General features: G+C 48.9%; 1 protein-coding gene across 4 annotated transcripts in view; it reads right to left on the reverse strand.

The window, feature by feature from the left end:
* The window catches only part of TRIO (trio Rho guanine nucleotide exchange factor), a 366334-nt gene that overhangs the window by 143369 nt on the left and 198729 nt on the right, over positions 1-24236 (reverse strand). For 3 of the 4 annotated variants that reach the window (XM_043488443.1, XM_043488445.1, XM_043488444.1), the window contains exons 3-5: positions 19338-19529; positions 2568-2737; positions 876-1050 (exon numbers count right to left, since the gene is read on the reverse strand). In XM_043488443.1, coding sequence (XP_043344378.1) covers positions 876-1050; positions 2568-2737; positions 19338-19529 — 537 coding nt within the window. The remainder of the gene's footprint in view (positions 1-875; positions 1051-2567; positions 2738-19337; positions 19530-24236) is intronic. The other variant, XM_043488447.1, reaches the window with a different exon arrangement.

The following is a 24236-nucleotide window of genomic DNA, read 5'->3' on the forward strand; positions in this document are numbered from 1 at the left end:
GCTCCAGGAAGCCAGCCTCACCAGGGAGTTCTGGTTCCTTTCATCCTGTTCCACACACAGATTCAGCACCATCCAGGGATGCTGACTTTCTGCTTGTACTTCATCAAGTTCAAAAACAAAGTCTTGCCTAGCAGAGAATTAAGAAACACCCTCTTTCTGATGAAGAAACGAAATCTGTCCTTCTTTCTCCTAGTCATGTATAAGGTGCAATAGTTGATTTTTAGGTAAGAATAACAGGCAACCTGAGAATATTTATGTGGGGGAAAAAATGGGCAAGGGGAGGGTGTTTCCTGGGACCTAAAACACCATTACTGCAGGCTCAAGGAGCACTCAGTCAGGGTGGGGAGGAGGACCATCGCTGCCCTGAGCCTCTGCCTCCAGGACCAGGGGCCGGCTGTGCGATGGCCCGGTCCAGGGAGAACAGCCGAGGGCACAAGGTGGCCCTGTCTCCATTAGCCCTGTCTGGGCTCCACCCTCACAGCTCGCTCGCTTTGCTCTCCTGCCGTGTGGTGTCTGCCCGCTGCCCACCTGCCTCCCCCAGAGCCGAGCTGCCACCCCTGACTTCTGGGGAGCCAAGCTGGGGAGGGGGCCACTCTATCCCTCCTCGTCCTCCTCCTGGTGCAGACAGAAAGGGGGGCAGTGCATTGGGTGAGGACGGACGCCGAGGCTGGACGGGGTGGGGCCTGGACAGAGGAGGGCAGTGGGCGAGGATGTGGGGCGGGGCCCGGTAGGAGGTGGGGCGTGGCCTGGATTGAGGGGGGGGGGGGGGGGGGGGGGGGGGGGGGGGGGGGGGGGGGGGGGGGGGGGGGGGGGGGGGGGGGGGGGGGGGGGGGGGGGGGGGGGGGGGGGGGGGGGGGGGCCCGGGGGACACTCACGTCGATGGCGTCCCGCTCGAAGATTCGCAGCTGCAAGAAGAGCTCCAGCTTGATCTTGCGCTCCTGGAAGAGCTCCTCCATCTGCGCCTGGGCCTCATCCAGCTGCTGCAGCACCGTCTCGATGTGGCTGATGGAGCTATTGTGCGGCGTCTTGTTGCTAGAGATGGCTGAGTCTCTGCGAAGGGGCGTGGGGGTGCAAACAGGAATTGGAAGGGAAGGTCTCCCGTCAGTGCCAGGGGGCCGGGCCCAGGGAAGGAGCCAGCAGGAAGCAGGGCTGAGGCTCTCAGAAAAGAAGCCGCCCGTCCCACCCAACCACGCTGGGCTTCCCCGGGGCCCAGGACGTGCTGAGGAACACCTCCTGCTCCTCCTCACAGCCCCTCTGAGAAGCAGGCGTCCAGCCACCACACAAATCATCCCAGGGAGCTTCATCTTCAGCCCCCTTCCTCCTTAAGTGGAGAAGAAATAATTCCTATTTGCTACAGAGGACGAGATGGCTGAATGGCGTCCCCAACTCAATGAACACGAGTTTGAGCAAACGCAGGGAGGTGGTGAAGGACAGGGAGGCCTGGTGTGCTGCAGTCCATGGCTTCGCAATGAGTCGGACACGACTGAGCGACTGACCACCACCACCAATTTACCACAAACGGAAGCACCAGTCAGCTGTGAGCATTTTCCTGTGAAGCAGCTCACTGAGCCTTTATCAAGGAAGGACTGCCTGACTCTCAGCAAAGCCAGCATCTCGGGAAGACGTCAGTGACCGTTAGATAAGCTGACCCTGAGTGATCCAGCAGGGGGTCCACGTCAAGGAAGGTGGCCCAGCCCCAGCCTGCCTCCTGTCTTCCCCCCACGAGCAGCACCTGAGTTTCACCCGAGGCCGGGCCTGCCTGAGCCTGGACTTGGAGGGGAGGGACGCCCACCACGCTCTGGAAAACTAGCACGCTCTGGGCCCCAAGGACGCAGTCCTGGGAGCTTTAGATTCATCTGGTTTGTAAAGAAATTTCAGTCAGTAATAGATAGATGTTAAACGGAAATATTAATAAGATCTGAATTCTGGGGAAGTTTATTGTGTGTGTTAGTTGCTCAGTCATGTCCTACTCTTTGCGACCCCATGGACGGTAGCCCGCCAGACTCCCCTGTCCATGGGATTCTCCAGGCAAGAATACTGGAGTGGGTTGCCATTTCCTCCTCTAAGGGATCTTTCTGATCCAGGGATCAAACCTAGGTCTCTTGCATTGCAGACAGATTCTTATTGTCTGAGACACCAGGGAAGTTTGTTAGTCAATGCCATAAAGAGAAAAATGGTAAAAAGAGTGAAAAAAAACCGGAGGAAAAAGAAGAAATGAGAGAGATGTTAGTCTCCTCTGCATGGATGTTATTCATTCTCTACCTGGTTGGACAGACAGTCATAGTAAATGGTTCAAAAAAGTAGAGGGGGGAAGAGCCCCCACAGACCTCAGAGCGCTGGGGGGCTGGGACAGGGTTCTGAGATGGGGCTGGGGGTAGAGACTGAGGGGCTAGGACAGGGGTACTGGGAGCGGGGATAGAGGCAGGGGACTGGGACAGGGGTAGGGACAGGGGACTCGGGCAGGGATGGGAGACAGGGACGGGGGCGGGGGGATAGGGACAGAGGGGCTGGGATGGGAGAAGGGATGGGAGACAGGGATGGGTTGGGCAGGGGCGGGGCTGGCCCACCTCAGCTGCTGGATCAGGTCTTCGCCTTCCTTGATGACGTTCACGGTCACCTGCAGGGTGGTCTGCTGCTGCTGGCCGAAGCGCTTGCTGAGGTCCTGCACGGCCTCCACGGACTCGGCGTACACGTCGTCCAGCAGCTCCTTCTGCAGCTCCTCCAGCCATGTCCACAGCTGTGGGGACAGCGGCGTGAGGGGCCCTGCCCTGCGGCCCGGGGAGGCGACCAGGGGCAGCTGCTCCCAGGGAGCCAGAAGGGAGGCGGCGGCGGGGGAGGCACCCCACACGGCCAGCCGGCCGGCGGAACACAGAGCAGGACGTGAGGTGAAAGAACAAGCAGGCAGCCGGCCCGGGGGACTGTCACAGGAGAGAAAGGATGGGCGGGGGTTCTCCCGGCCCCTCCCGACACAACCACGCGAAGAGGAAATGGAAAAGACCCTCCGATGCCCGGAACCTCTGCTAAATGGAACCGGCATCCTTCCACGCGCTTCTGACTCTTCTTTAGTGGACGGACGGCTTTATTTTTAGCCAGAGCATTACAATCCATGATCAATTATTAAGCTGCAGTTCAGACAGGGGGGCTTTACATCCCTCAGAAAAGGAGGAAGCATCCAGTGTGGTGCAATCAACCCGTCTCCACGCCTGGCAGGAGATTCGGGCGTGACTGTGCCAGGTCCCTGCTCCCAGCCCAGGCCTCAGCCAACCTGGGCACGGCTCAGTCCTCCCACGAGCGAGCGGTGTGCAGACCGCGAACACGTGGTCACCGTCACTGCCAGGACCACCACCAAGGTGTCTGCGGACCCAGGTGGGTAAAGACTACTCGGGACAAGGGCGGCCCCAAGCCTGGTGGGGACACAGCATCTCAACCGCTCCCAGGAATCCCACTGCCTCCTCCGAATCCCTGGGGAGTCGTTCAGTGAGCTGCAAAGACAATGAGCCAGAGCGGGCCCTGGTGGCTTGGAAGGGGGTTTCGTGTGCAGAGAAAATGCTCCCTGCTTCCCCAGGGATGGAACAGTCACCTCCTGTCTTGTGCTAAGTCGCTTCAGTCGTGTCCAACTCTTTGCCCCTTAGGACTGTAGCCCACCAGGCTCCTCCAGGCAAGAATACTGGAGTGGGCTGCCATGCCCTCCTCCAGGGGATCTTTCTGACCCAGGGGTTGAACCTGAGTTTCTTATGTCTCCTGAACTGGCAGGCGGGTTCTTTACCACTAGCATCACCTGGGTGGCTACAGGTGGGTGTCTTACGAGTCCCTTACAGACGGCTGTCTGGGCGGCGGGGCGAGGTTTGCCCCTACCCTGCCCTGCCACGCAGGCCTCTTGGCAGAGACAGCACCACAGCTTTATTGAGGCCTCACGGACACACAAGAAACCGCAGAAGTTTAAAATACAGGAAGTTTGCTACATGCGAATGAGTTCTGCTGAGAGCACGTTCTTACGTCCAATTTGTTTCTAAGTCCAACAAGGTTAGCCTAGGTACCCAACTAACACAACCAGCTACACAGTCCTGCAGTGTAAAAGGTTTGTAATACTTTTCACACAAATAATTTAAAAAAAAATAACACTTTTAATCTTACAGTACAGTACCATGAAAGGTACAGTGGTTAACAGTACAGCAGCTGGCACACGGGGGCTGGCACACAGGCTGGCAGCAAGTGAGCTGGCAAGGAGAGTCACCGGCTGGGAGAGGCAGAGGAGGTGGGAGACGGTGAAGCTGAAGGATCGTCAGCAACGGGAGACGGCGGACCAGCTGCAACGTCACTCACGCCTCACGTGATGGAATGCACACACTCATCTTTGAAAGTTCCAAACTTGGAGGTTCGCATGCAGGGGACTTAGTATACAAAGGTTCGCACGCAGGGGACTTACTCTATACGATTTGATGAGCTCTGACACATGCAGATCCGTGCAAAGAGCAATGCAACTATGACAGTGATGCTCCATGACCCCAAGAGTCTTCCGAGGCCCTGGGGAACCCCTCCTCCCTCTCTGCTCCCCGCTCCTGGACAACCGCCAGCCTGCTCTCTGCCACCACAGATTAGCTTCCATTTTCTCAAAGAAATTCTATTCACAGAATCATGTTGTAGGTACTCATTTTTTTGGTCTGGCTTTTTTTCAGCATTGTTCTTTTGAGATTTCATACATACCACTGTGTGGATCAACAGTTCTTTCCTTTTCATTATTGAGCGGTATTCCATTCTATGCTGATGACACACCTTATCGGCTCAGATGGTGATGACATCTGGGCTGTTTCCAGTGTGGGGCACACTGGTATCTAGCCTCTGTAGGCACCTGCGCCTCCCTTTCTTGTAGGTACATGTCCAGGCGTAGAATGGCTGGATCACATGGTAGGTGTGGGCCAAACTGTTTTCCAAAGTGGCTCATTTCACATCTACCCGCTGCAGTATGCGAGCGCTCCAATTCTGCCACACCCTCACTGATACCCGATGTGGTTGGTCTTTTTAATTGGAGACATTGGAAATGAGTGGTTTCTTATTACAGCTTTAATTAGCCATTCCCTAATGACTAGTGAAGGCAAGTCCAAGCTAACCTTGTAAGAGTTCTTTTGTTGCTAAACATGCATTTAGTTGAAAACAGCACTGGCAGTTGGCTCTTTAAATAGGCCAATTAAATTTAAAAATAAGGGAAGTGCTGGCAAAGGACTTACTTTTAGTCAAGTACTTGGGGCCCTAAAGAGTTAATTTTACTAAAAATGTTAAAATATCAACCTGTGTCATGTTATTTACTCATTTTTGTAAGATACCAAATTTCATACAATCCAAGGATTTTAACTAAAGGCATTTCAGAGAAAGGCTGGTCCAACTCTGTGATCTTACAGATTGAAGAAGAGAGGCCCCTCGGTGATAAAGTAACCTGCACACATGGGCAAATCTATTAGCAGTGCCAACTCAGGAGCAAAACCAGTCGAGTGTCAGAAAGGAGGCCCCCAGACCTGGTCACACTTCACACTGATACTGCATTTCAACGTGAAAACCGCCGTTCATCAACAGACCGAATATGGATTGATTTTCTGCACCATCTATAAAGAATAACATACTCTAGTTTATTTTTTCCTCTAAATTCTCATGAACTGCTGTAGTTATAAATAATAGGATGGATAAAAGCACTGTGACCAGAAGAAATCTCTTAATTTGCTTTAATACTTCCCATGAAAAACGTTCCATGGGAAGGTGATGACTTCACAATATATGCAAGTATTAAATCATTATGCTGTATACCTGAAACTAATATGTGTCGGTTATATCTCAACAGAAAAGTATTTTAGCCACAAATAATTTATAAAAACACTTTTCTCATAATATTGAATAACAGTTACGAGTGTGGGTTCTGAAGCCAGATTGTCTTGAGTTCCAATCCTGACTTAACATTTCCCAGGGTGTGACTTGGGCAACTTAACCTGGATGGATCTATGTCTTGGAATTCTCATCCAGAAAATGAACAGGGTAATAACAATGCCTACCTCGGGGAGTTACTGAGAAGATTCAACAAGATGATATATATTTTTTCAAAATAAGTCAATGTCAGCCACCATTATAGTTTTATTCTTACAAGAAAAATTCTGATAATAAGAACTAGTTTTTGAAACTGTTCTTCCTATGGATATTTTTCAAAACATGCCCAAGTTCTGACAAGTTGTTCAAAATAAGTCACTTATTCTGGTAAATTTAACACTGCACCACATTTACATCTTTTTACCCCTAAAAACTCCAACACTTTAGCCACCCGACGTGAACAGCTGACCCACTGGAAAAGACCCTGATGCTGGGAAAGATTGAGGGCAATCCGGAAAGAACTAATTTGCTCCCTCGACACCCTGGACCTCTCAACACGCATCGGGTGGAGGGTGCACACCGCCCCGGCTGTGGGGCCAGTGAAGGGCCCAGGTGTGGAGCAGACCACCGGGGTCCATCCTGGGTTCACACAGTTGAAAAGGGAAAAATAACCTAGGTAGAAGAACCAGCTACACATAAATCCATAATTGAAACACCCAAAGATCCTTTGCCCCTTTAGAATTCGTCTCTCTGGTCCTACAGGAAATTTGTTTTGGAAGATAAAGTCTCAGAGAGAGGTCATTTCTGATGCCAGTTGATGATGAACTCAGACATATCATAATAATACAACATGATTCAGGCAAAGTCTATATTTAAGTTTTCAAAGTGGTACCTATGATGCCTAAAATAACCTCTGAATAAAGGAATGAGAAAGAGTCTCTAGGATACCTGTGAAACTTTTTACCACAGATTTCCTAAGAGGAAAGCTGCACTTCTGTGCATGCTGCTAGTTTACAATACCCACAGAGAGAGAGGAGCTGCAGTCGACCCAAGTTCTCAGCAGCACAGATCCTGCCTCTAAGAGAACCAGGTCTGCAGCCAGAGTTAGGCAACGTTGCCCCCTAGAGGCCATCCGAGGTGTGACCAGGCATTCCATGCGGAGAACGTCAACCCGGCCCAGAATGGGGTGCAGGTGTGTACAGACATGGATCACAGGCCAAGTTCAGGAAGACAGGTGGGGTTTTTGGGAGAAAAGCCAGTGCTAAGATGCGGGACAGACTGGTCCTGGGTCCAGCATCCAGCTGGGTCGGACCTCCGTGTGCCCCCTATTCCAGCCCCTTCCCCACACCCTCCATGCTGTGCTGGGTGAAGCCTAAAGAAGGAATGAAGGCTCTGCTGGGAGAAAGTCCCCTGAAAAAGCCCCTTTTTTGTTAGCGAGGCTCCTAGAAGTGCTCACTGGGGTGGGGAGCCCAGGCAAGGACTGAGTCTCTAACTGGGTCAGTGGGGATGGGGGTCAGATGGGAGCCCTGAGACTTGGGGGCTGCTCCATCTGCAGCCTTGCCCAGGTGGAGGCTACAAGCCTGGGCCATCTGGAGGATCAGAGGAGGATCCGTATCCCCTGCGTGACCTTGGGCAAGTCCTTGGCCTTCTCTGCCTTCGGTTTCCTCCTCTATGAAATGGGAGCATTTTACCACGTGTGCCTCCCCTAAGAGGAAAGCCAGTTTGGGAATCGAGAGAAAAGACCACAAAGGGGTGGCAGCGCTCAATCCCCACAAGCACCTCAGAACAGAAGCCGCCACCACTGGTGTCCACGTCCCTGCTCTTGTTAGTGACAATATTCAGGTACCAGTGGGAATGGGCGGGGTGCGGGGCCAGTGTGGGAACCGTAAGAGCTGGCAGCAGAAGTGGGTGGTTTCGATGGCAATTTACAGGCGGAATTGCAGAGGGTGCCTGCCACGCACAGAAAAACACGATTCTGTTTCTGGCAGAGGAAGCCTGGATCAAAGCGGAACTGTTCCAGCTACGAGCAGCATGTTCCTCAGTCTGAAATGAGCAACTGGGTCTTTTGGGGGCACGTGCCTGTCGCCTGACTGAGGAGGAAGGGTTTCAGGAGCACCTGGTTATTCTTGAAAGTGTCAGTTGCTCAGTCATGTCCGACTCTGCAACCCCTCCATGCACTGTAGCCCACCAGGCTCCTCTGTCCAAGGGATTTTCCAGGCAAGAACACTGGAGTGGGTTGGGTTGCTTCTTCCTTCTCCAGGGGATCTTATTAGTTCCCTGACCAGGGATCGAACCCACATCTCCTGTTCTGGCAGGTGGGCAATGGACCACCGGGGAACTCCCCCACCTATTCTGAGTCAAAGCAGACTCATGAATTAAAACCCATGAATGACATGTCTGTGATAGATCTGGACTTATGCTTGCTGGGATCTTCTCAGAACCTATTTTCTTATCTGACGTATCTGGCAGACCCTGGTCTAGACTTCAACAAGCTTGTCCTCCGTACCAATCCACCCATTCGCAGGCTTCGTGTGCGGGCAGAGGTCTGCAGGGCAAACATCCTCCAGCCCCGCTGAGGTCGTCCAGTAACCAGCACCCCACTGCCAGCCTCACCAGCCAGGGCTTTTGATACAGCCACGATGATTTCTGCTTCAGCACCAAGCCTGTCCTGGCTTTATGGCAATCTGCCCATTTTCAAGATAAATCACTCACAGCGCAACAAAGCAAGTTTTCAGGCTGGCTGGCTTTGGATGCATAATCTCTCCAGATGTCCCAGACATAAAAGTTCTGACTAGGTCAGTGGAGTCAGGTTAAAGACACGCTGACCACAGAGTCTGCTCCCCTATAAAGGTGACACCAGGGATTAAAACCATCTGTCTGTGCGGCGTGGGGTTCACCTGGATGACTGGTCTCCATCTCCTACACCTCTTTCGTCAACAAGCTGATTCGAATATGGGCCTGGACTGGAAATGACTTCCCTTATTCACATGCCGGGTATGGGTTACGAAAGAAAGTTACAAACCCTTTCTTCTTGGCAAGGTCTCCTCGGAGACCAGTTTGGGAGGATAAGGACAGTCTTGACTGTGTGTTAACTGACACTCTAAATCAATTCTTTTTCACAGTCATTCACCCCACATTTTTCTGTCTTGTGTACAAATTAAATGTCAAATGCTCACTGATTCCACTGTATTGTTGTTTAGTTGCTAAGTTGTGTCCGACTCTTTGCAACCACATGGACTGCAGCCCACCAGGCTCCTCTGTCCATGGGATTCTCCAGGGAAGAATACTGGAGTGGGTTGCCATCTCCTTCTCCAGAGATCTTCCCAAACCAGGGATGGAACCCAAGTTTCCTTCCTTGGCAGGAGGATTCTTTACAACTGAGCCACCAGGGAAACCCAATTCCACTGTATACTCTTCATCAAAACAGAAACCTATTAAAGAATGAAATAAAGTTCCCATGGCATAACTTGTTTATTCGGCTTCACCCTTTTAAAAGGCAGTTTATAAACTGTCTTTTCTAGAACTCTGCTTAGGACTGACCCCAACCTGAGTAATATGTGAAATCTACCATCTTAAAAAGGCACAAGTGCATTTTCTGCTTTCTAGCATCTCTTCCTTTTCACTCAGTTCCTCAGAGATCAATAGACCCAATCTGGTGATCTAATTATCAGGTTGTTTTACTCCCCAGGGATGTGACCTGTCTTGGAATAGAGATTCAAAATCATTTAGAAGAAATAAATTTGCTCTTAGAAAATCTTCACCCATTTTGGTTATTAATTCGTACCTATCAACAACACTGGTCCCAAGAAGAAAGTCCAAACCTTTCTCAATCTTGTGTTTCTAGATTTTGTGCTTTAGAAAAAGGAAGAGAAAACAAACAACAACAAAACCAAAAGAGCCTTTTCAGTCCTCACACGCCCAGCTTACCTAGGGCTTTAAGCTTTCTGACAAAACGCTGTGGGGATCAATCTTTCTACCACTTATTCAATAAAAACAATGGTCAGTAACAGCACATGACGGAAATACACATGAACAGTTTATTTTTCTCAGTTCATCACAGCCCTATCACATTTAGTTTATGAAGCTGAGTACTGAAATAAGAAAGTAAGAATAGTAAAATGTCCTCTAAAAAGAAGTCTGACAAGGAAACAAGATTATATACACACCCAATTTCATTTGGGAGAAGGCAATGGCACCCCACTCCAGTACTCTTGCCTGGAAAATCCCATGGACGGAGGAGCCTGGTAGGCTGCAGCCCATGGGGTTGCTAAGAGTCAGACACAACTGAGCGACTTCACTTTCATGCCTTGGAGAAGGAAATGGCAACCCACTCCAGTGCTCTTGCCTGGAGAATCCCAGGGATGACGGAGCCTGGTGGGCTGCCGTCTATGGGGTCGCACAGTTGGACACGACTGAAGTGACTGAGCAGCAGCAGCAGCAGCATTTTCCTTTGGGCATTTTGAGACTGATAATGTTGTATTCCCTGAACTTCTGTACCAGGGGCTCACCTCTTAGTTACACGAACTTAGGCCAATCTACAAACAGCCAATGAAAGCAGACGTCTGCGACTCTGCATGTAGAAGTGACCCTTAAACAAGAAACGCTACAATCTGGAGTCAGTGCACAGGCGTATGATGTTGTAATGAGGAATTATCATGAAAATCAGATAGTATATTATTAATTCATTGATTTAATAATCATTTACTGACTACTTTATGTCATGTATATTAAGAGTTGCCTACAGTTTCACACACTAACTCTAGTTTCTCTCTTGATCTAAAAATTTTCTCTAGCTAAAAATACTGGGATGATAAGGAGAAATAGAAAATTCATGAATTTAAACCAGCTTTAAAGTGAAAAAACTGAAGTCGCTCAGTCGTGTCTGACTCTTTGCGACCCCATGGACTGTAGCCCACTAGGCTCCTCCGTCCATGGAATTTTCCAGGCAATAGTACTAGAGTGGGTTGCCATTTTCTTCTCCAGGGGATACTGCTGACCCGGGGATCCAACCTGGGTCTCCTGCATTGTAGGCAGACGCTTTACCATCTGAGCCACTATGCCCTGAGAGAGAAACCAGCTTTAAACCATTCTCTAACAAAAATAATGCTTTAACATGAATTATACTAAACTGAAAAAAGAATTTTCCTTTTAGAAAATAATAACCCTCTTTCCTCACTGGCCAAAACCCAAAGGTTTTCCACATATTTATTTGGGGGGGAGAGGAATTTCATTTATTTTGTAGCTCTGGCTGGAAACAAAAGTAGTGAGTGATGAGAACAAAGAAAGCCACAAGTGCCAACGTGATGGAGCCAGGAGCAAAGGTAGTCTGGAGCCGCTGCCTCTGCCCCGGGCACTGCCCTGGGTGCAGCTGCAGAAGGACACCCGGCAAGGTCCCGACGCTGACCTGAGGGTCAGAGTGAGGCACCGGCTCTGAGGAAGGGTGGCAAAGGCAGATCGAGCAGTTCCTGTTGCTCAAAGGTGAGTTAAGGGAGGTCTCGGGGCTGTACCCAAGGATTCACACCCAGGCGGTCATAGCTCTGCGTCTTATGTTTAAATCATCTGTCGTGTAACAAGACAGGGATGAGGAAAAACACAGACCTTCACTAGCAGCTAGGACCTGGAGGGTGTATGGCCCATAACCCTCAGAAATGCTGTTATTCCCAATTCTGCAGAGAGAGCCGAGGCACCACAGAGCAGTCTGCCCCACGTTACTCAGCCAGTTAAGTCAGGGAATGTGCCACGCTTAATATACTTTCTTCATTATTTTAATAAAGATTATATTTTTACAGAAGGAAATCAGAAATGATTAGAACTACTTTGGGGGATAGTCCCACCCAGGGGAAGACCACCTACTTTAAAACAAAACAAAACAAAACAAAACCAGATCCCACAACCTATGTGAAGACATAGTTGATAAACCAATAGGGAGCAACTAAATGTCCAAAATTAAAATCTAAGGCTAAATGCAAGGGCTAATGATGCAGTGGAAGGTTCTAGACCCCAAGTGTCCCATTGCTTGTGGCCATTCACCTGTTTATTTGTATCTCTATCAGATAAATAAACTAAAGAAATCAAACATTTAAGAGCATACTTAGAGAGCTCATCTAAGGAACTGAATATTAACATAAAAATTAAAAAGATTTCACCATATAAGCTAAACTTTACTTCCTAAAATATTCTGCATTTGATCTTAACCTTTCCCATTGACAAGTATATCAAAGCAATCCTGGACCTCTGAGATGTGAATAAACTACAGACTAATCGTAAATTGCTACTGGGAGTGTCAAATGGTACAGTCACTCTGGAAAAGTTTAGCACTTTCTTTCAGAACAGTATGTGTTTAACCAAAGGACCCAGCGATTGTACTCTTGGGCAATTATCCTAAAGACATGAAAACTTCAGTTCATGCAAAAACCTGCACAAGAAAGTCTACAGCTTCTCTTCTTGGAAAAGTCAAAATAACCTAATTGTTCTTTAAGAGGTAAATTGTTCAGAAACAGTGATGTGTCCGGACAATGAGAGGCCACTCAGAGACAAAGTACTGGCACATGAAATGACAGGGAAGGGTCCCAAGGGGAACTGTGCCTAGTAGAAAAAGCCAGTCTCAAAAAGGTACCCGTGGTATGATTCCATCTATATATTTGTGAAATAAAATTATAGAGGTGGAGAGCGACAGATGAGCTGTTGCAGGGGTGAGGGGTGGGCATGGTTGTAAAGAGGCAGGACAGAGGAGTCTGCTGGTGGTGGGGTGATTCTGTGTGACTGTGCGTGGAAGGGTGGTGATGGTTACACGAATCTACACATGACAAAACTGCATGAAACTAGACATGTGTGCTTGTATGTACACATACACACACAGGGGCATGCACACGTGGGGAAACTCGAGTGAGCTCTCAAAGTATGGCAAAGTCATGTTCACGCTCTAACAAGGCACATGGTTTTGCAAGACGTGACCCCTCGGGGATGACAGGAGAATGTGCGGGAACCTCGTTTCCCTTCCTCCCAACTTTCTGTGATCATAAGTATTTCAAAACAGGAAGTTACAAAAAGAAACTATATCTCAAGGTATCACACATATTTAAGGATAAACAATAAAGCAAATCATTTTAGAGACTAGAGATGACCGAAAATAGAGCCAATAAGTTCAAAATAAAAGTCTTGAAAAACTGGGAACCAAATTTGAGAGACCTTTGCATGGGAAACACAAGGGATTCAGAGAAATTAGTGCTGGAAAGGCTGGGGTCACGCGGAGAAGGACCACGATCCCTCCCCTGCGGGGAGTCCTGCCGTGAACAGAAATGGGGCTTTTCTGGAAAGGGCAGAGTTCAGAAAACTAAGATCATGGCATCTGGTCCCGTCACCTCATGGGAAATAGATGGGGAAACAATGGAAACAGTGGCTGACTTTATTTTTGTGGGCTCCAAAATCACTGCAGATGGTGACTGCCGCTATGAAGTTAAAAGACACCTGCTCCTTGGAAGAAAAATTATGACCAGCCTAGACAGCATATTAAAAAGCAGAGACATTACTTTGTCAACAAAGGTCCGTCTAGTCAAAGCTATGATTTTTTTCCAGTAGTCACGTATGGATGTGAGAGTTGGACTATAAAGAAAACTGAGTGCCAAAGAATTGATGCTTTTGAACTGTGGTGTCGGAGAAGACTCTTGAGAGTTCCTTGGACTGCAAGGAGATCCAACCAGTCCATCCTAAAGGAAATCAGTCCTGAAAATTCATTGGAAGGACTGATGCTGAAGTTGAAATTCCAATACTTTGGTCACCTGATACAAAGAACTGATTTATTTGAAAAGACCCTGATGCTGGGAAAGTTGAAGGCAGGAGGAGAAGGAGAGGACAGAGGATGAGATGGCTGGATGCCATCACCGACTCAATGGACATGAGTTTAAGTAAACCCTGGGAGTTGGCGATGGACAGGGAGGCCTGGCAGGCTGCAGTCCACGGGGTCACAAAGAGTTGGACACAACTGAGTGACTGAACTGAACTGAACTGGAAAGGGCAGGTGTCCTGAACAGGTCTGCACCGACACTGCCTGCAATCCAAGACCTATCAGAGGGCAACTGTGGTCCATGCGAGGGCCACGAGCTGCCTGTACTCAGTTTAGCCTTTCCTGAATCAGTTTAACTGCCAGACGCCAGACTGCTTCTCCAGCTCCATGGGGAAAGAAGAGAAAAGGAATCCAGGCCCTTTGAGCGCTGGCTGGTGGGTGAGTCACAAGGGATGTTTTCACATGTGGCGAGGATGGTGGGAGACGCAGCTGGGAAGCTCCACACCATGAATACAGGAGCCTTGCGCTCCTGCGTCCTCACGATCCCGCACCGAGCAGGGGCCGGGTGCCCATGGCGCGCTCTCCCTGCTCCCGGGGGATGCTGGCCGCTGGCCCAGGGCAAAGAAAGAGGTCTGCCTGCCTAACCGTTAGGCACAGAAATGAAGCCAGGCTGGCATGCCGTGAGCAAAACATCTCCAGGTGGTGGAAGGGCCTTTATTTCTGACTTCTGAATAAAATGAAAGGTTCCTCTTTCTTAGGCGTTTCCCCAAACAAAAACTTGTCCCAGTTCAGGGTGTAAGCTTGCAGAAGCAGCAACGAAAGGCTTCTTGACTTAACCCAGCAAGAATCACAGCCCGATTCCAACAGGAATCATCTTTCCTGGGAAACCATGGCTCCTGGGAACCAAGTGAATAACAACAACAACAAAAAAACAGCTCAAAGCCACCGACTGGGCTCCAGAAATAAACTCGGGCTGAGGACTCAAGGTCACCACCTGGTTGCCTCAAATAACCCACACATTTCAAAGGTAATTATCGGTTGACTCGGGACCTAATTTTGAGAATGAAGTTGAAGAGTATGAATGGATGACAATAATTATGCCTTTGCTATATTTGAAAATGGAACCATGGCCCTCTATCATTAAGTCTCGGGGATGATCAGCTAGAAATAGACATCAATTGTTCCACGAAGTGACCGAGTATCTGCTAAGCCTGGGAAGCAGGCTACAAAGACAAGGGAAACGAGGTTCTGGTCTTCAAGTGACTCAACCTCTAGGAGGAGAAACAGACATCTAAAATACATGACACACACAAAAGTATGTTCTTCCCTTGTCATTCATTTTAATAGTCCCTCCCTGGATGTTACAGTTGGCTTGGGAGACACTTTGGAATGAATGAGTGAAAGGGTAAATGGATGAAGGAATAAACAGTGGAAAATGCATTCAAAAGGAAAGGAGGACAGATAACAAAGGTCTCCAATGGGAGAATTATAATCAGAACTGATGTGAATAAAATGCAACAAAAACTGAAGGGAACAAAGAGATTAACAGGTAGAAGACAAAAATCTCTCTTAAAATCAGCATTCCTTTTAAATACTACTACTTCAAAATCATTTAAAAAAAAAAAGGACAGATGAACAGTCTTCAAGTGTCATGAGAGATTAAATAATTTCATGAATACTTTCAGAGAAAAAAAAACAAGGAAAGTGTCCCAGGACGCCTCCCAATCTGGGTTCAAGGGTGAGACTGGAGCTGACCACCTCTCTCAGCCACCTCTGCATTCAACCTCAAGGTATAAGACACTTGCCATCCATGTGAAAACGCAGCTGACCCTTGAACAACACAGGGGTAGGGACACCGACCCTCTGCACAGTCAGAAATCCATGGAGGATCTACAGTCAGCCCTCTGCATCCAGGGTCGCTCCACTTCTGCAGTTCCGCATCTGCAGATCGTGTAGCTGAAAAACATCCACGCGTGTGTAGACCTGTGGAGTTCAAACCCATGTTGTTCTCGGATCCGCTGTGTTTCCTCTTTTCCTTCTTCCTGGGAACAAGCACCTAGGTTCTGTCCTCCAGGTCTAAGAGAGTGGAGGCTGAGGTCTCCATGCTGAGCCTAAGTGCTCAGTCTGTAGCAAGACTTACAACCACCAACCTTCGCTCAGAGAAATTCCTGACCCAACACTGAGCAGATATCACTGTGTGCTGGCACCTTCTCCAAGTTGGCTGTTAATGAGACCAGCTCTGAATTACTTGCTCTGCAGAGAGCCAAAGATTGACTACAAGATGGAGGGGGCTATGCTCCGGATCAAGTGAGAAATAAAAGCACAGCTAAACATCTGGGCAATGAGGAAGGTGAATGTCCGTGTCAGGAGAACCTCTGACTGTTAACTTCTTAAAAGCTTCCTGTATTTGCCTAAACGAAAATGGCAACTCGCTTTTCCTATCTCACTCTGTGTGATTTTAAGCCATATGAGCTGCTTGAGAAAAATTCACTCTGATAACTTCAATCTCTAGCAAGTTTTCATTCATCTGATATGTTAAAATATTTAGTGCCTTGATGCAAACACACATTTAATTAGCATGATTTCCTCCTCCTGGCCTTTCTCTCACTTTTAATTTTGTTTTAAAGCAAATAATGAGATTTGTTCTAAATGAAGTCATCTTTCAATAATTGTTTTCAAAACACAATGACTGAAGAAACCATTCCCTCCTACATAAAACCTGCCAAGCACCCTGGCGGGTCGGAGGGCCTTTGTGCAACAGAGAGAAAGGAGACAGAGGAAGATTCTTGGGCTGGTCAGGAAAAAAAAAAATCTACCGACAAAATGATGGGGGCTAAAAATGCAGTCCAAGCACATGGAGGGGAAGAATCACAGCACATTCCACGCCCGTGGGTGACCAGCTTCCCTAAAGGCCTGCCCTCTGGGTCTCTGGGTACGTGTGTGTCCTGCTACGCACCCCTCCCCGCAACCGTCGCCCAACCCTCCCCTGGCCCAGGTCAATTTGAGGGCACATTTACAAGGAACCAAATCACAGTAAACACACACACCAGTTTCTCTGCCACTGCGATGGTCTTTCATACACAAAGGAAAGAACGAATGCAGGAAATGTCTCGAATTGTGAAGGGGAACCACTTCACTTCTTGAACACATTTAAGTTCTCCTTAGTCTACAAACTTCACACATACTACAAGTTCCTACAGTGTAAGTCAAGAGAACAAAATGTATTTTCACTTTTCAGTAAATGTCCAGGCCTAGTGACAACAGATTCTATAGCTGGCTAACTGGAACGCTTTCACTGTAAAATTTTTCCTTAAAAATGCTGCTGATGTTACAAAATCCAGTGAACCCAAACTTAAGTCTCTGGAGAACGCCTTTTGTAAAAGGCTTTCCTTCCGGCTTCCTTTAGTGCCTGTTCTGCGAGAACCGTAAACAAAAAGTGGAAAAGGTGATCAAAGTCGTAAATAGCACTTTATGGAAAGTGCCTTTTTTTTTTTTTGTCCTAAATCCAAGTTAAATCTTCATGAATCCTGCTGAGAATATGCCTAACCTGAGGCCTGGGACACCGGCATCCCACCACCGGCCCCTGTGTGCCCTGCAGACTCCAGGCCTGCTGCCCTTCCCTCAGCTCAGCCTGTGCGTGCTGCCCAGGGGCCCGTCCAGGCCCACAGCGGCCCCTGCAGCCTGGGTGAGGAACAGCAGCCCCCCGCCCACCGCGCCTCCCTCAGGAAGGTCCAGTCGGCTCTGCTTTCTGTCTGTCACAGCTTAAACAGCAAAGACACAACCTGCTTTTTCACGCGCATCATCCTTCTCTCTCTCAGGGTGGAAAAAAGGCAAGAGAGAAAGAGCAGCTAGCATCCTATAATAATACTGATGGAAAAGACAGAGTAACCCACAGCTCTCCCAAAACAGGTGCTGTAACAGGTGCATGGAGAGAAAGTTCTAGAGTGTGGGGCGGGGTGACCACACACAACACACGACAGCTAACCACTGCGGAAGAGTAGAAAAGCAGTGCATCCAACCGCATGGACCAGACCGTGAGGATGCGGCGGTGATTCAGGCCGGTGCTCCAGATGCACAGAGAATCACTGATGGGACAAGCAAGGTGATCTGAGCCACGACATGTGTGTTCCTGGCGGCAGGGCTGCAGCGGGGCTGGGAGCTGGCAGGGGCAGAGAGACTAGTTAGTGGTAGTGGCCTGACTCAAGAGGAGTGAGGAGGAACTGGTGAACCTGCAGCCGTAGTCAGAAACCGCTGTTAATCAATGTCTGCTTAACACTGTGTCTTTATAAACACTGTGAAGTCTTTTTTAGTGGTGGCATTACTAAACCAGAAAAAGAAGCTGCTCCTGTCAGTTTTCTACGCTGACAAAGAGTCTAGGATCCAAAGGGCACCAGCCCCTTCCCAGAAAGGGCTGCTCAGGGTCCCAGTCATTCACTACATACGCCCCCTATACTAGCCTCCCCTGGAGGAGGGCATGGCAACCCACTCCAGTATTCCTGTCGGGAGAGTCGCATGGACAGAGGAGCCTGGCGGGCCACGGTGCAGAGGGTCGCAAAGAGTTGGGACACAAGCGAGTATTACATACTAGATCTCCGGGGCTCACAAAATTTCAGAGTTGAAAGTGAATATGGTTTTCCTGGAGTCAAACATTCAAGCTACAGATGGCCTGGTTGAGGACTGACTACCCAAGATCCCAGACGTGCAGAGAAGTTCTTTTCTTTTAAACAAATTCACAAGTTCCTGAGTGAATGTCTTTAAATAAGGCAAGCCAGGCCTACCCATTTGCAAGTGTCTTCCATAGTCCCGTGTCTTCCAGATCTTTCTTCCTAGCCTGTTACTATAGCCTTTCTGGACTCAACCTCAAATTACCTAAAAGGGCCCCCATTTCCAGTTTGTAAAGAGCTGTGAAATGGAGAATTTATCCCCTTAGAAATAAGATGCAGTAAAGGTTACATTTTAAATTTGCAGTCCTACTGAAAACTTTAGCTTTTATTATAAATCCTACTATCTCAAAGGTTACATAATATTATAGTTTCTTCAACTGAAACTTTCTATGATTTTCTTTTTTTTAAATTTTATACTGGACTATGGTTTTCACTAAGAATAACACACATGCAAGATATAATACCAACCTACTTTCCACTTACCAAATTACACACCATCTCTTATCCCAAGACAAGTTTACCAGGAGAGCCTACCGATGACAGCACTGTTAACAAATTCAGCATTATATAAAATGCACTCCTACGAGTATCTGAGGGCAGCCACACAGTCTGATAAAATCAGAGAGCAGCCATGCCTTCAACCACATGACAGGCTCATAGGCAGAAAGGAAACCCCATGGCCCTGACCCCAAGGTGCAGGTCACCCGCTTCTGCTACAATGGACGTGCCCTGCTGTCTCCGAGGGTCTCCTCCAGCCCCTGTTTTCCCTGCTCTCCTCCTGACCCGCAGCTCCCCAGGCCACCCCCACCCTCACAGGTCTGCTCCTGGCAGGCGCCTCCCCAGGAGATGGCGCGCGTGTGCCCGTGTGACAAAGGCAGGCCAGCAGGGCTAGCTGGGTCCCCGCCACCACCACTCACGAGCGACCCGTCCTCACGGGCCACCTCTGGTCCACTGCCTGACATCACAACCACCCTCGTTCCGCCCATGGAGCCCCAAGGCCCTTCTGGGCAGGGCTCTGTCTTTGTCCCCTGGAAGCTTACCTCTTTCACGTGGGTGTGAAAGGACACCGACATGTCCAGGAGGATCTTCCGCTGCTCGACGCGTCGCACGAAATCCTGTATCCGGTCCTCGAGCTGATGGGCAGCCTGATAGATCTCTTCCGGGTCACATTCCCCGGTCTGAGCCAGCTGCTCGGCCGCCTCGAGTAACTTATCTGCATTGGTGTAGGTGTTCTGCGAGAGAGAACGTTCAGAGACACAGGAGGTGAATACCAGACAAGCTGGCCCGGCTGGGAGCCATGGTACATGGGAACGGAGTCGGCAGGTTCTGTTCCTTCCTGCACATCAGTAGGATGGGAGAGATGACTTCAGGAGTTCAGAACACCGCCATCAGCAGCCTCAGCCTTTCTTAACTGAGTTAAACTCTGACCCTCACGGCAAAGCCCTTCCGTCTGGGGCCGTGATGGGGTTATCTGTAGGCAGCCGCTGGCTGTCCTGTGACTCACAACAGGGCTTCTGGCTGTTTGCTGCCGCCAGAAGGGAGCTCGCAGCCACAAACGCCTGCTTCACTTTTTCTCCTGGTTTTATGACGGGGCGCAGAGTTCCAGTTCTGTGTCTTTCAGTATTGATGTACCGCTATAGGATAATTCCCCAACAGCAAGTGAAAAGGTTACGTTGCAAACACACACAAACTGCTGTCTCTTTTCACATGTTTCTGCTTATCAGCAATTCTGTGCTTATTATTTTTTTTTCCCTTACTTCAGGGATATACTGTTTTAAGAGAAAAGAAATAATAACTGCGATGGCTATAAAGTAGCCAGAGTTTTAAAGAACTGAGGTTGAGTGCAAAAGGGTGTCTAAAATACTCTGAAAAGTACTCTATTTTTATTTTTGATAAATCAGGCTGCAAAGCGGTTCCTCAAATCAACAGGGCTGTTAGAGACCTGACTCTGTTCAGGGGAAATGCCAGGGAGAGGGTGCTGATGGGGACAGGGAGCAGTGAGCCAGGCCGGAGGACCTCAGACAGGAACGCACAGCATCCGGGCCCCCGACAAGGCCCAGAGGAAGCATGCAGCTCCTGAGACACCGACTGAGCCCGGCAACCTTCTCCTCCCCCAGCACTTCAGTCCCACAGCTGAGCAGGATCGGGTCTCACGGGTGAGACGGGTGCCGGCCCGGGGTGTGGGGAGACCAAGCCCAGTGGGGCACAGGGCGCCTGGGCAGTGGGCAGCCTGCCGGATGGAGAATGGGGACCTCCAGGGTATTCACCTACTAAGCCAACAGACTAATAAAGGTACTGAGAGCTGGGTTCCTCATTTTGGACAATGGAGTTACAAATATGCAAAAGGAGAACACTTGAGTCAGCCTGGGGGCAGCGGACTGGAATTGGGGGGCCCACGTGTGGACACGGTTTTCCATGGGCTGATGTGTAAACGTGCACGTGCATACTCGCTCACGTACACCCCCTCCCACCCCTCAGCTACCGAGAGGACCTGACAACAGCAATGGAGCAATGGCAATAAGCAGGGTGGAACCCAGATCTCTATTTCTGAGGACCATTCTGCTCTGCAGGGAACCAGGGGTCTGTGGAGACAAGGCTGATTCCAGTACAAGATGAGCCCCAAAGTGAGGAAAAGCCCAAGGACGATGTGGACAGGACAGGGTGGAGAAGCCAGTTTGTGGAGGCGCACGCTGGCCATGTGAGGGGCAATTGAGCATCAGAGGGACAGTGAGGGTGACGGAGGGTCATCCATCCAGTCACTAGGAAACCAGGAGTCCCCACCGATAGCAAGAAGCCAAAGCGGACAACGGACAGCGTGTTTGTTACAGCATTTCACAGTACATCCTCACCAAGTGCTCAGTGATTACACATGGGGAAGGACTCGCTTACAACGGAGCCATCTGGCAGACACCACCTTAAGCCAGGGATCGGACTGGACACCAGAAGTTACAGCACAGATTAAACTGCGCGCCGCTTGACGGGAGGGTGTGAGGAGGACCCAGCAGGGCTTCCTGGATACACCTGCTGAAGACGTGTAACCAGAATACAACCGCGAGGAGACATCAGACAAACCCAACGTGAGGGGCCTTCTCCAAAACATCGGGACACAGAAGTTAAGGAAGGACCGAGGAGCAGCTCCAGGCGTAAGGACACCGAATGTGTCCGGGGACTCTATATGGGATCCGTCAGACATGGACACTGCGGGGTCTGAGTGTTAGAAGGTAGTCACATGTCAGGGTCAGTTTCCTGATTCTCATGGGGCAATTCCAGTTGTACAAGATAACGTCCTTTTTGGTAGGAAATAGACAATGGTTGGACGGAAGCAAGTTCTCTGGGCTGTATTTCCAACTTTCCTGCGAGTTTAAAACCTGTAGAGATTAATCCTTTGTCAGTTGTTTCATTTGCAATTATTTTCTCCCATTCTGAGGGATGTCTTTTAATCTTGTTTACTGTTTCCTTTGCTGTGCAAAAGCTTTTAAGTTTAATTAGGTCTCATTTATTTTTATTTCCATTACTCTAGGAGGTGGGTCACAGAGGATCTTGCTATGATGTATGTCAGAGTCTCCTGCCTGTTTTCCTCTAAGAGCTTTATAGTTTCTGACCTTACACTTAAGTCTCTAATCCATTTTGAGTTTATTTTTGCATATGACATTAGGAAGTGTTCTAGTTTCATTCTTTTACATGGAGCTGTCTGGTTTTCCCAGGGCCATTTATTGACGAGGCTGTCTTTTCTCCATCTTCATTGCATATTCTTGCCTCTTCTGTCAAAGGTAAGGTGCCCATAGGTGTGTAAGTCCAATCTTTGGGCTTTCCAGCTTGTTCCATTGGTCTATATTCCTGCTTCTGTGCCAGTACCACACTGTCTTGATGACTGCAGCTTTGTAGTACAGTCCAAAGTCAGGAAGCTTGATTTCTCCAGGTCAGTTTTTCTTTGTCAAAACTGCTTTGGCTATTTGGGGTCTTTTGTGTTTCCATACAAACTGTAAAATTTTTTGTTCCAGTTCTGTGAAAAATATCATTGGTAGTTTGATAGGGACTGCACAGCTTTGTAAATCTAAAAAGGAACATTGACTTGGATGTTTCTTTAGAAGGTAAAAGAAGGTGTCAAACAGCACCTTGTTTTCCCAGAGTCACTTGTAAAAAGCTTCACGTGGAAAGCACTGTTAGTATCTTTTTAAAAACTCCAGTGTGAGCATGCAGCATGGTTGTATCTTCCACACTCCAAAAATTCATTAGCGTGGAGTCATTCTACTCACAATCACTGTACAGCATAAAGAAGGAATGGGTCTTCAGATCAGTCGGGAGGTTCTCGGCTCTGCCAGACTGTGTGCAGAAATGGTCCGATGCCGGACCAGCAGGTCTGAACCAGCCCGAGACCGAGGCCCCGGTGGTGCAGCCAAGGGCCTGCAGCAGTGACACCAGCTGCAGGACTTGCTGCCACCAAGTAAACACGAAGCTCTTTCCAGGTTCCTCCTTCTCCAAACACCAGAACTGTTCTATAGAATAATCTATATTTAGTACCTTTTAAGTGAATTCAACCATAAGACTTTCGACACTTCCTTTCTGAATCTCTGTCTTGTTCCTTCACCATGTCAAGTTTTGAAGAAGTTAATTTGAAGAAAAATTCGTTTAATACAATGCCAGTTCAACATCTTGAAATTACAGACAATTTAGAACTCATTTTACAAAGGACCTTTCAAAAACAAAACCCCAAGGCACACACTAATGTGCCTTAAACTTAACTTGGAAAAAGAGATTTCTTCTCCCTAAACCCAAAATCTGTTTACCTTATGAGCACATTTCAGAGAAATGAGAAAAGGTTCTTCATTAAGCAATGAAGATGCTTCTGCTTCTGTTTTGAAGGCGCCTCCTAAGGCCATTCTGTCCAAAAGAACCCCATAAATCTGAAGCATGACCTTAGATTTACCTCGGACACAGGACGTGCGTTACACTTTGTTTTGACAGAAAGCCTTCAGAGATGAGAAGGCGGAGAGGGAAAGCTGGGGAAGGCAGTCACTGAGGGTCTCGGCCCTCCCTGCAGGAGAGCAAGGCTGATGTCACTTTCTTCTCTGGGAAGAGCCAGACAGCTTTCCATGAATGAAGCTACAAACACAGAACGCGATCTGGCTTGATACCGGGACCACTGCTTGCCGAGCCCCAATCTACTGCACATGGTCTTAATCAAACCAGCCTCCATCTGGAGCCACCGTGCAGCCCAGGGCTCTCCTGATTTCAAATACTGTCCTCCCAGCCCCCTCAAAGGACCTTTATCAGGCAAGGTGGGGGACTAGAGAAAAGAAGGCCACCCTATTTCTTCAGGCCTGTGAATGTCCCCACTGTACTATACCGAATCTGTTCTTACTGTCTAGGGTCTACAGGGGTGCGCCCCCCGCTGCCCCACCCATTCTGTGTACTCTGAGCAGAATACACTCTTCAGAACCAGCCCGAAGGGGGCAGTGACACGTGGTCTCTGCAGGTACACGGGGGGCGGGCCTGGCACACGGTCAGTGAGCCCTCGGGGCTGAGGCTGCACACACACTAATCTGGACACGTGTTAGTGGACACAGAAAGGATCAGAGATTTTCACTCGAAGGTGAGTGGAGGGGATTTACCTAAGTGGCTGGTCCAGGTTACGGTCAATTATGAGAGTGCTGAATGTCCACCCTGGGCCATGGCACGTCCCTGCAGGCCCCGGGTCACAGTTTTATCAGCTAGAGATGCAGAAAGCTAGTCGGCCTGCCATACGGCAATGAGGAAGCCAGGGAAAGTCACTCAACAGTCCTTCAAAACTAGCTGGTCTCTAAAAACATGGAGCAGAATCAAGGGACAGTCTTCAAGAGAGGGGATATGTCTATATGTTAGTCACTCAGTCTCGTCTGACTCTTTGCAACCCCACAGACTGTAGCCCACCAGGCTCCTCTGTCCGTGGGGTTTCCCAG

Source organism: Cervus canadensis, chromosome 16 (assembly GCF_019320065.1).
Source record: "Cervus canadensis isolate Bull #8, Minnesota chromosome 16, ASM1932006v1, whole genome shotgun sequence".
In the NCBI taxonomy this organism is placed as follows: domain Eukaryota; kingdom Metazoa; phylum Chordata; class Mammalia; order Artiodactyla; family Cervidae; genus Cervus; species Cervus canadensis.